Genomic DNA, 12681 nt, shown 5'->3' on the forward strand with positions numbered 1-12681 from the left:
CTAAAACAATCCCTGCTACTTAGGTCTGTGGTCTGAAATTGACTTGAATGCAGTCCAACCTCATGGGAAGCCAATATGACGAAAAGCTGCTGTTACATGTTTCAAATTGTGCCTCATGCTGCTGGCTTTTAATTTAGCCAAAGACTGAGCAAATCACTGCATTAGATTCAGCCAATATGAAGAACACCTGGGGCAAATTAATGTAACATCACCTGAGATATCAAGACTTTTTTTTTTCTTTCAGGTGATTCAAACGTGAAATATTGGCATCTTGAGTTTTGAATAATTTCCCTGCGTAAACGGCAGGACTCCAATCTTGGAATGAACAGATGTGGTACAGTGTGGGGAAAATGTTTTTCTTTCTTGGAAGCCAATTTAGGCGAAACCAAAATTCAAGAAGTGGGATGCAATCTTTTGGAAACAGTCTTGTGGATCCCTGAAGACAGATAAATATGACTCACAGCATTACTCTGTCCGTAATAGAAGATCAGAAGGATGCTAGTAAACACATACTGTAAATTCAAATTGAGTCTGTTAAAACCCCAACTGAAAACCACAACTGCACTAACAGCGGTTACTTAATGTGTAGGTTAATTAGGTTTATTAGGCTAATAAAGCGGCGCCTAATGTTAACTATAAAATCTATTAAGATTTCAAGCTTAAGCTCCATCTACTCTGGAACTCTGGAGTATCATATGCACATGCACGGCAGCTACGAGAAGAAGCGGGGAGAGGGATAAATCACCTCCAGATTCTATTAGTTCCCATGTGGAAGTTAATGCCTCGAGTAGAGAACTTTTAATGTGATTTGTTGCTTCCCCCACCCACCGAGATGGAAGTGTGGAGGACAGGAAATGATGTGCGGAGATGGGAGAGGAGACACACTCGAGAAATTACCAGCATAGTGTGTCAGGTAAAACAAGGACAGATGGGCCCCAGCTATGGAAAATATCACAGATAATTGTTTGTTCTCGTCCGCATGGTTAAAATGTATGTTCACATAAACATGCACCAATGAATATACAATGTTCTGCCATGTGCTAGCAAAGACTGTTTATACGTTCTTATTCTAACAATATGCACGCTGAGCTGTTTACATCCACTAATATTCCAGTTCAAAATGAGCTGGCAGTTGCACTTCTACTCACCCTGGTGTCATCTAATGTGGTTAGCAACGTGAAAATCAATGCTACATCCCGTCACTTTTGTGTTTTTGTTGTGTAATCTCATTGGTGAAGGACACCCCACCCCTGTCCTTGGCCCTAACCCAGAACATCTTGCGTTATTGAACGCTGTAAAATGTGTAAATACGAATAGAAGGAAAGGTAGTAAAGTTTTTAACAAAAACCTAACCTGACAACCTTTTGTCTTAGGGTTCTAGCTTCTGTCAGTGCATCATCAATCAACTGGATTGTTATAGGGAGTCTACACCCTTCAGCCACAACATTACAATGATCGAAAGGTCTAAGCATCTTATGACAATTCACTGCTCTGCTGGGAAATTTATGAACCTGGCATTTGTGTGAATGTTACTTAGACGTGTAGCACCCACCTAGACCAGACCAGGAACCCCCACCCCATAGCAATGACACAAGAAGAACAACTAGACCTAGCTTCCAAATTCACTAGATCCCAAACGGACCAAAAGGCTCCCACTGCACAGCATTTTGTTTCCAGACACCACAGGACACCCTCAGAAGACCCGAGTCCATTCTCTGATGAGTCACAACAATAATAATGTTATGTGTAATAGGTGTAGTAACACTGTGCAGCACTATGATTCATCTTTTCTTCAATTATTACTGTTCCAAAACTGGGGTGACACCGTGTGGATAGATTCCCGATAATTCGGGATGAGTGGATCATCGACTCACTTCAATGACCTCACCAACCGTCTTTAGCCTCTTTAGCTCATCGTCACTTCTTCACCTTTCTTTATCGCCTCTCGCTTCCTCCCCGCGCCGGACCTTCTGTTTCATCTGCAGCGTGAGATCATTCACCGCCGATGTCCTTCCATTATGGAAATTACCCTCTGATGGGGAAAGTCATACTCCAGACTCCCCTTATAGCCTGGAGAAAATAAAATATGGACACCAGCTGACGGCTTGAGAGAGAGAGAGGGGTGCAGCTTTGACACGGAGCGTGACTTTGGCAGAGTTCCTCACTTCTTTTAGCACGGGTGGGTGAAACTTCTTGATTAATCTCTCATAGCGAGCCGCCGAACGCGAAGGCCGCTGCCTAGCGCTGTTTTGCATTTAGCAGATCTGCCCTTTGGTGGCTGGCAGCTAATTAGCGATCCCATTATTCACGTCTCGGCCTTTTGTTTTCGTTTAACTTTCACCGCAGCACAGAAGCGTCGGCCGTGAGCACGCTACGGCTGCACAGATGGACGGAACGTATGTAAACTCAGAGCAGCTGCCCCACTGAGGGAAAATAATCTGGTTTTATAGGCAAAAAAAAAAAAAAGCGTGTGAAGCAAACGCATCAGTAAAAGGCTTAATCAGACATTACAGCTGTTTCTCTTCTTGATATTTGAAGAATCGCTGTCGTTATACAAGTTTAATGAAGGCTTTGTTCACGGATGAGTTTGGAGAATGCTGGAGAGAATGACGGAAAAGACACTGAGATACTGTCAGAGAATGGGCCTTTGTGGAAATACATCCTGTGGCTTGGAGTTGGAAATGGAAAATAGTTGCACAATATCATTTCTGTTTTTTGTTTTTGACAAAAGTGGAGTGGAATTAAATTTGTTTTTGTGGAATTAAAAAGGGGTGAAAAAGTCGATCATCTTAAGGTTTTCAAATGTCTAGAAGGCATCTCATACTTTTAAGTACTATCTATAATATTACATCTTTTCATTTATTCTTCCTACGTATATAATGTATATTATATACGTATCTTCTGTTTCTATTTCTTGTAGGTTTGTACGTATGTATTTTGTTCTGTTTATTTTATTTTGTATATTATTTGTCTTTTTTTGTATCTATCTTACACCTATTTTTCTCTTTACTAGTATTTTTCAATTTTTTATGTGCAACAGTACAGAAGAGGATTAGGGCCACTGCCAAAAAAAACAAAATGTTGTTAGAGCAAATGAATTTTAATATCAGAATTCTGAGGTTAAACAGAAAAAAATAATTAATAATAATTAATTTGTTCTAACTACAATTTTTATTTCAGTTGCCCTAATTCTGTACAACTGAGAATTATATTATTATTGTAAATTACATTTTTAACAAATGCATTTCAGAGAAAATATGTCACATATTGGAAAAAATGTCCCAATTTTGTGCAGAAAAGTTTCTAAGAAAATATATTGGTTCACGAGTGCTTCTTGTGTTAGTACGTAACAGGAAAGAATATTGCAGCAAGTGTGATATTAGTGTGTTAGTGTTTGACTCGACAGGCGCATCAAATGCACACATGTCTGTGCATCATGGGAGGGCCTCCATTGACCAGCGGCGGCGTGACAAATGTGCTACATCTGCAGAGCTGACAAGGGACAGGTTGTTTTTGTGCAGAGGCTCAACACACGCCGCCATCTTTTCCACCTGCAAATTGGATGCTGTTCGAGCACGCAGAGACAAACCTTGTTCTTTTTTATTTAATACACCCAAAATAAACAAAACATTGATCTCTTTTACGATCACTTACCGTAAGACGTCGTCCCCTGCAATCACGCATCACGTCAAACACCTGTGTGGTGTTCCTCGTCCTCTCTTTGGCTCACCACTCTCATTAAGTTAATTTACTGCCGCGGCTCCTGTCGTGGGGGATTGTAAAGGATACGGCTCGTCTCAATTTTGCTCTCACCCATCTCTTTCTATTCTTCTCCACCTATGAGGGCCGCGCGATCGCGTCTTCACGGACCAATGGAAGCCTGCGTCGCTCCGGTGGGCCGTCCTGACACTTTAATTGCACAAGTGTAAATCAAGCTCCATTGTCAAGGAGAGGGCTAATTATTTCCTCCTGTCTGAGCCACCAGAGAGCCCCTCTTTCCTCCCCTTGTTTTACTTCTCACTTTCATTTGAGATCACGCGTTCTCTCTCTTTCCTGTGCTGTGATTTTTTAGCAACAAGCTCGAGATTTTTCAGAAATATAAGAAAAGTGTAAAAATCCTTCGCATCGTGTTTCATACCTGCAAGTATGAGGTGTTATATTTCTCTGGAGTTTAATAAGGAAATGAAATCAGAAGCCTGATGCTAGAGCCACAAAACTACAAAACATTGTATTAGTGTGTTGACGGTCAGTCTGTCAAAAAATGGGATTCGCATATGGTTTGAAACAGAAGACGTTTCACTCTCCAAAAGTATATCCACATGTCTTTTAATGGCTCACTGTGCTGGATGACGAATGTCCCGCATTATTACTTTACTATCTATTCTAATGATGACATTTATCACTTCTGTGGCATGACGCCCCCAAAGCGGGCTACTACTTTATAGCAGAATGTAGTGGTTTAAAGAATGCATCAGCTAAGGGAAAATAAATAACTCGCAGCCAAAGACTGCAGCCTAGCTCAGGGGATGGCTACTTTTGCCTTTGTATCTGCTCGAGGTGGAAATTTTGGGGTATTTCCTAGTTTTTTATCGTGACGCCATAAAGTTCACATCTGTGACTTTAAGTGGAATTTTTTCAACAGCTTCTGAGCTGTAAATTATAAGTTCCTTCGGGGTTACCATTGGTTTTCCCCGTTGTACCATTACCAGATCACATTTAGTTGTACTTTAGTTTAGAACCAAAAAACTTACTAGCATTCCTATCCGTCCCTGCTATACTTTCAGATAGCTAATGCTAGTATGCTAGCACAGCAAACTGTTTCGCCCAAAGGGAGTCTTGAAATTATTTTACTAAATGTGAACATTTTTAGAATTTACTTGTAATTCTTTGCATTTAAACAAAAGGAAGCATTTGGAGTACTGAATTAAAGTGATTAAAATGATGATTTGATCACCCCTGAGCTAAAAAACAGTTTTGGGCCTTCCAGTGTAGCTAGCACATAAACCGGTAACAGATAAGTAGATATCTGCTCCGAGACTTCCCGTTCAGTGTGTCGGTCACTATCTGCTTTCATGCATGTAGCAGACAACAGATAATTGCTAGTGTCAGACTGGTTCTCGCCTGCTGAGTAAATCTGTTCTAGGCTCAGCCGGACATTTGACGGGCTCTGTGCTATGGAGCTAGCTCATCTGGCTAATGTACCAAATGTGTCAGGACCACAGTGCACGTCTGTCTGATAAGTTGGATGGATTTCAGTTCTACGACTGATTTTTAGAATTAAAAAAAATTGAGTTGGGGGTAGCGCTGGGTGGCACAGCGGTGTGGTGGCTAGCACCGATACCTCACAGCAAGATAGTCCAGGTTGGAATCCATCTGGGGGCTTTTTGTGTGGAGTTTGCATGTTCTCCCTGTTACTGCGTGGGTTCTCTCTAGGTCCTCTTTCTTTCTACCCGTCTTTCTACGTTAGCCCTGCGACAGACTGGTGACCGACGACAGCTGACGGCTACTGGTAGCAAGACCCCAAGATCCAAACCTCACTCAAACATGATTGGTCAGAAACAAGAAATCTTTGAAACCTTTTCAAGTGAGATTCTGCAGACATCCGCTTGTCAAGACAATGTTAGCATTAATGTAGCCTTAAGCAGAGTTGCAGCTTTTTCCACAAATAATCAGTAGTACACCCCAAAACCTGCAACAGACATTTATGCATGAATATGAAAAAAATTATGAGCCCTCCTCATATACCTCATTAGCAGTTTTGGTGAGAAACTCAACTGCAAATGTTGTTAGTTGCACTCTGTTAAAATTGTTCCACCAGATCCAAACAAGCCATTTCATTATTGTCAAAATCTTAATGGGCCCATAAAAATAGATCGCAACACGGAAGGCAAATATTTTTAGACCGGCTACCAGATCATGCACAGATTAAATTAGTCATGAATGCGTTTGACCTTTCGGGGCTTCACCCTCTCGCTGTGTGAGGTAAGAGTCGCCCGCCGCTCTGATCTTTGGAGCTGTACATGTTAAAGTGATCTGTTTGCTGTCTAGTTAACAGAGGGAGGGAGGACCATCGGGGAAGGGAGGGGTGAGGAGGAGGAGGAGGAGGAGGAGGAGAAGGAGGAGGGGGGCTTCAGTGGGGAGTGTGTAATAGGACACCAGCTCTGTCTTCTCCTCCTTCTCTCCTCTCCTCTCTCAGTCAAGCCTGATCTGTGAGCACTTAGATGGAATAGCAGCATTTTTTCCCCCCTTTTGGTGTCACGGGAAGAAGACTGGAAACAAGGTGGTTTCCTAAAAGGATAAATAAAACCCAGGTCTGGTTTTGGTACCTGCTTTTTTTTTTCTTTCTTTTTTTTTCTTTCAACTGGGACCTGCACAGGAAGGTGAGTCCTGGAAGAGGGGTCTGTCTGCTATGATCCTGGATCTGAGCGTTTGAGGATTTACCTGCTGCTGCTGCAACTATACAGTACTTTTCCTGTGGTGCGGGAGATCTCTCGGTGGATGCGGAATAAGGGGTTGGTGGGAACAGGCGAACAGGTGCAGAGTCCCGCGAGTGAGAATCGGTTAAACAACAACAAAAAAAAATTAGCTGGAAACTCAGCCTGAGTGTAGTAGAGTCTGCCAAATCAGTTCTTCTAAATCATGTGTGTTATTGCATCAGACTGTGGTGTCACGCTGTATTTCCTCTCGAGCTTTGGGAGATTTACTTTAAATCCAGTAAAAAACATTCTGATGAATCTGATATATGTTGATCTAAAGGGGTTTAAGGCAGCTACATAGTTTGATACTGTAGATACAGCTCTAACTCATAAAATGTTATTTAATCTAATAGGCCGGTGTAAAGTTTTAGTAGCTGAAATACACACTCTGGGCGACGCATGCTTGTCATGTGTTTCAGGCAACGTGTGGTTGTAATAGAGCTGCTGACAACTGAATGACAGGGTGTGGTATGAACACACACCATCCCGCTAGAGCCGGGACACGGGGCAACTTGTTTACTATTGAAATTTTAATTTTCTTTCTCTGCAGCCTGAGAAAAACAAAAAACAAAAAAAGAAACAAGGTAAATAATAGATCCAGAATTCATCCAGTATAGTTAAGTTGTGCCCTGTGTGTGTGTAAAAGATCAGCGTCACCCGGCAGTCCCAGAACCAGTTTGGAAAAAATTTACGATATGCTTGCGCAGCTACGCACTTTTCATCAATATTAGCTTTTGAGCAGCGCCTTTGAATCGGCGAGATGGAAAATTCATTAGGCTGTCCGCCAAGGAATGAGCACAATAAACACAATTATCATTACACCCCAGTGGAAATCCAACTCTCCGCGCACTCCACTCCACTGACCTCCTTTGTGGAGAGAGACATTTAATTGCTGTCGCAGAGATTCCTGGCTGTGGAATTTCTGGGCTGAAGAGCTCAACAAAAAATTAATTGGCGTATTTACTGTTATTTGGTTCATGGCAACAAACTGTGCTTGGAAACCTTTTTTGCAGCATTTAATTGCTCCAGGTGCTCATTTGTGCGTTTAGTGCGGCGGAGCAGAGTGTCCAAGCCCCCAACCTTGTGGGTTGCCACTGAATGCTTGGGAGGCTGACTCCTTTTTGCGATGAGTTTAGCAGCTGTGAGACCAACGTGTCCACGCCACACATCGCCATCTCTCTGAGCAGGCAGGGAGTGGTAGGTGTGGATGTTCAACAGCTCAATGGTCTGGTATCTCAACCCTAATTCCGACTCCCACCACACATCTACACATGTCTCAGGGATGGGCCGTAATGATAAGCAGGCTATAAATATGGGAATATTGGATAAATTTGGGGTCAAAGGATGATAAAGATTGTGGTTAGCAATGTTTTTTTTCCTGTTTTTTCCCATTATTGAGGATAATCCGCAGACCTCAGCGGGTTACAATGGAACTAATTTGTACCAAAGACATTTTTCCCAGAGCGCTGTACTTACAGAAAGGCTTTAACCATAATTAAAGGGCAGCTACACAATTCTGAGACCTGACGTTGACTTGACTGCTGTGTGACTGGAGTTAATTAAGAAAAAAAAAGTCAGATATTTGACCTGGTGAAAATACCAGGAGCAGCAGAGAAGAAAATAAATAAGGTTAGCAGTGGAGTCTTGGTCGGGCTAGGGCTCACTGTGAGTATTTAAAGTAAATCTCTGTATATCTGAGTTTTAAAACCTGCTCTCTGCGTCAACATTCTCACGCTGGTGCACTGGCAGTGATGCATTTTATGTCAGCCAGCATGATTGTTTGCCAGAGTTGAAGAGCAAAAGAGACAGTGGCCAAGAAAGAAGGGTTATGAATGTAACTTGGGTTCTATGAATTTCCAGTCTCGGGCATTATCTATCACTGCTTATCCATTAGAGGGCTGTGTGGGGGCTATCCCAGCTGTCAGGATACACCCTAGACATTCTGAAAGACACATGCAAACTCACATGCACGCCTACATCCAATTTAGAACCATCAAATATATTAAATTTAAGTATTTGGCATGCGGGAAGAAGCCCGGACACTCAGATAAAACTGTTCTGAACCTTTTTGCTGTGAGGCAATGCCGTCCTACCGCCCCGAACCCTGAACATGTCCGTAAAAAGTAGCTCCAGATGACTACATTTTTCCAATATGAAAGATTGTAGCCTAAAAAACAAAGACATCAATCTCAGATTACCATTGATGTGGCACAAGAGAAAGGACTCGTGCATGTGTCAGTGGTGTTTTTCCATAATTACTCTCCATTGGAAGTAGACAAGCTTAAATTTTTGATCTTCTGCCGTTAAAGTGTTGACGTGTGCCATTTCATGGTCAATATTCAGGCACTTGAAAGACTTTGCATGCGACGTTGATTTGCGCGAACAAAGGCTTGACTTTGTTGTCCCCCCCAGAACAGCTGTATTCACTTCCACTGCCCTGGGATGAATATCTGAACAAGTAAACCAAAGCGAAGATCAAAAAGAGCTTTAAGGATGTGGACAGACGTGAGAGCAGGACAATTCGGGACAATTGTAAAGCTGCGGAGGATGCCTGGGCTGAGGGGAGGCTCCGGTGGGAGGGCGTGTGTGTGTGTGCATGTGTGTGTGTGTGTGTGTGTGTGTGTGTGTGTGTGAGGGTGTGGATGGATGATGCAGCAGGAGCAGGGGCTGCAGTACAGCGGCTGGGGCCGCCCGGTTAAGCCCCACGCTGCTTTATTTCTCTCAAGTGCAGCCAAAGAGGTCTCACTCCTGCGCAGTTTACCATATGTTATCCTTAGGCACCTGAACGGTAGAATTCCACTTCGGCCGTATATCCATCGTGGCTTCACTCCACCGCGCGCACACGTATTGGTCTGCACCGGTCCCCAAACTAAAAATTTCATAGCAATCACGCAGCTTTCTTATCCCTGAGCCTTCAATATTTTATTGCACATCTATAAGCCATGAGACAAGAGATCAAGCCTCATGTAAAAACATTATTTCCTTCTTTGCACATGAATGGGTCTTTTTTTTTTTTTTTTAACCAGTGCAATGTGGTTTCCTACAACACGAGAGGTGTAGCAGTGAATTTGAGTGGTCAGGAGGAGTTTTGCATTGCAGGAGCTTGCACCCCACCGGCTGTACAGTACCTGCCTCAATCAATTATTGAGCTGCTCTTGTCCTGTTATAGAAAAGGAACAAGAGGGGGCCGAGGGCGAGTGTGTCTCCGCCAGCTCTTTTGTGCAGATTTAACTCATCCATATTTAAGGGAGGTACATTTGCGAGGATATCGTAAGTGATGGCAAATCTCTGCTTTCGTTCTGTGTAGTTTGTGCAACGCTTTTCCTTTCGACTTGTCAGACGTATGATTTAACTGTGGAGGCAGGCCGTGTGTTGTGTTCTGTGGGCGGTGGTTCTCTTTCCTTGGAAAGTGGAGAAACTCTCCTGAAAGCAACTGATACATTTAATGGATATCAGAAGATTCAAAAACGTTTCATTGGAGGCATATTTTAACCAATCTCTGTCACTTTTTAATGTCAAAGCATGCTGAAGAGTCTACAATCACTGGGTGGCATCAACTGGAAGTTGGTGGAACCTTCCACTAGTGACTTTATCTGGGCTGAATGTCATTGAAAAGTGGGTTTCTAGATGTATAAACGAGACGATTCCTCCAGCTGTAACTGATTAAAACAACACTACTGACTATGGATCAATCTGAAAACTATCATTTGAAATTTAAATGCACCTTTACTCTCTCAAAAGTGCGGTGTTCGGTGAGAAATGCAGCTTTCTCGGTTTTTGAATTGTCGTTTTCGAATTGGCGGTTCTTATAATTGGTTTTACCCAGAGAAAATCAAAAAAGAAAATTACTTTTCCTGCTCGAATATACCATAGATCTGAGGGAAACAAACTAAACAGTACAAACTACCAGACAAATTGGAACTTGAAGGGTTAGCGGCTATCTGGTCGACAAAGTCAGATGTTTAGCTTTAGACTATTGCGCAAATGTTAGTGAACGTTGATGATTAATGTGAATGCTGGTAGTGTAAACGTGCTGATACATTAGTCAGATGAACTCTTGGTATCTTTCCAGTGTGTTCCATTGACCCCAGTAGAGCAAAGCAGTTAATCTGGACAGATATGTGAAATGCTCTTCAAGTTGCAGTGATACTACAGAAGCCCTAAGCGGCCGTGAGTTCATTTCCTCTCTTTTCTGGAGGTCTCTCAGAGAGTTTTGTCATCCTGGCTGATCGATGCCCTTAACACTATAATGTGGTAAAATAATAGCCTAATGTAACAGGTCTGCTGTAAGTTGAGTTGTTTGTTTTGTGCTTTAATGTTTGCTAGGTAACAGTAAAGTTTCTGGAAATCTTGAGAAAACTAAACTTTGTACATCGAAATAACGAGATAAATAGTTCGAGATCTTGAGAAAACAGAGGAAATCAACTCGTTATCATGGGAAAACAGAGGAAATAATATGTGAATGCATGACCGCTTAGGGCTTCCGTATGATACATCAACTAGCTAACATGTATTTGAGATATAAGTCCAGTAACCTCTACATAAGCGGTAGTAGTTTTGGCTTGTTAGCTTTAGCATTGTTTGCTAAGATGGCTAAACAAGACCAAAATACAAATGCTGCATATGCCCGGATTGTTGGGGACTTAGCTTCTGAGTCATATTACAAATTTCCAAGTTATTAACGGAAACATTTACTTCATAATTTTCTCTCCAGGCGACGGTGGACACTGGTCCCGGTTCCTGAGCGCGGAGTGCGGAGATGGGCAGACCGGAGGGGTTGGCCAGGCCACCTCTGGTGTCGGCCATGGCGTTCTCTCTCCTGGCTCTCTCTTTGCTCTGCGTCGGCGTCTCCAGCCTCCCGCAGCCTCTGCCAAGAGTCTTCCTCTCCTTTGAAGGTGAGTAAATCATCAGCCCCATCGAAAGTCCTCATCTAGAGACGCGACGAGGCCGCGCTGATCTCATCCGCGGACTAATGCCAAACAAATGCTAATCAGACCTCGCTCTGGGGCTACGTCATTTACTTTGTGGACGTTCCGCAGCTTTCTTTGTCTGTCGGGTTTGGGGTTTTCATAGGGGTAATCTTTGAGTATGTTTCCGACCACAATCTTGCCCATCCTCCGTCCTGCCGTGTGTCAGGCAAAAGTCAGGCCACTGCAGGAGGTGGCACTGCCTGTCTGAGCTGCCCTGGATCTGTTCCTCGTTAAACTTTAATCACGGCGCTCCGTACCGCGGCCCCGTGGGTATCGTTGCTGCCTCTGGTTTTGATTCTCTTGTTTTATTTATGCTTTGTACACAGATTATTTTAACAATTTTAATTCTCCATTAAAATGAGATTGCTGCGTGGGGTTAAGGCAGGTTTAAGCGTGTGTGTGTGTGTGTGTGTGTGCGTGTGTGCAGAGGCTTGAATGAATCGCTGTGGGCGAGCTGGGCGTCCCCGTTGCCGCTGTGAGTAATAGAGAGACCTTTTCGCAGGGGCTGAAGGAGACGTTTGATCAACTTTCACTACCTCTCACTGTGGTTTAGACGGCGCAGAGCAGCTGAGGCTGTCCGTCAGTCCTCAACACTAGAAGCTGAAGCAAGTTCCTTTTTTTTTTTTTTTTGTTTTGTCTGTGGATTTTCCCGACTTGGCCTCAGTCTTCGCTCATTACTTTCACTCACGCTGTTTCCTTTCCCCCTTCTTATGCGCTTACGGTTCTCTTTCATTCCAGATTTATGAATCAGTCCATGGTCGAGGTCCAGTCCGTCTGGACTCTGTAGCGTGTCTGAGACTAATGACCGAACACAAGGAAAGTCTCACCATCTCTATCTTTGGTTTTGACTATTCCAGTCACATTATTCACTCACTCCTCGCTCCTCTGTGTTTCCAGAACTTAAAATATGAGAGTCCCCAGAGACCTAGAGCTCCCTGATACACTCTCCGAGTGGAGATTACATTTTGTCTTATTCCCTGTAAGTGTGTTTCGCTGCGGGGAGCACCATAAATGGAGAGTTTGTTACCCACAAGCTCTGGGCTTTATTCTTAATGAGTACTGATGAGGTAAACGTGCGTATTTTACTGTTGCTACGTTTACGGGTAAAGAGCAGCTGTGAGTTGCGAGGACGGCGTTTATTTCAGCAGCCAACATCAGGTGTGAATTTACATTCCAGCTTTGATTTAACACACACTTCGGGGATCTGCGAGTGGATGCAACTTTGTTGTTGAGTT

At 43.2% G+C, this 12681-nt stretch overlaps 1 protein-coding gene across 2 annotated transcripts in view; it reads left to right on the forward strand.

The window, feature by feature from the left end:
• The first annotated feature begins 6168 nt into the window (after positions 1 to 6168).
• The window catches only part of sema3c (sema domain, immunoglobulin domain (Ig), short basic domain, secreted, (semaphorin) 3C), a 39066-nt gene continuing 32553 nt past the window's right edge, over positions 6169 to 12681 (forward strand). Inside the window, exons 1-2 of one of the 2 annotated variants that reach the window (XM_047575287.1) lie at positions 6169 to 6380; positions 11191 to 11371. In XM_047575287.1, the coding sequence (XP_047431243.1) occupies positions 11236 to 11371 (136 nt within the window). In that variant the 5' untranslated portion in view covers positions 6169 to 6380; positions 11191 to 11235. The remainder of the gene's footprint in view (positions 6381 to 11190; positions 11372 to 12681) is intronic. The other variant, XM_047575288.1, reaches the window with a different exon arrangement.

This window comes from Mugil cephalus, chromosome 22 (genome assembly GCF_022458985.1).
Source record: "Mugil cephalus isolate CIBA_MC_2020 chromosome 22, CIBA_Mcephalus_1.1, whole genome shotgun sequence".
In the NCBI taxonomy this organism is placed as follows: Eukaryota; Metazoa; Chordata; class Actinopteri; order Mugiliformes; family Mugilidae; genus Mugil; species Mugil cephalus.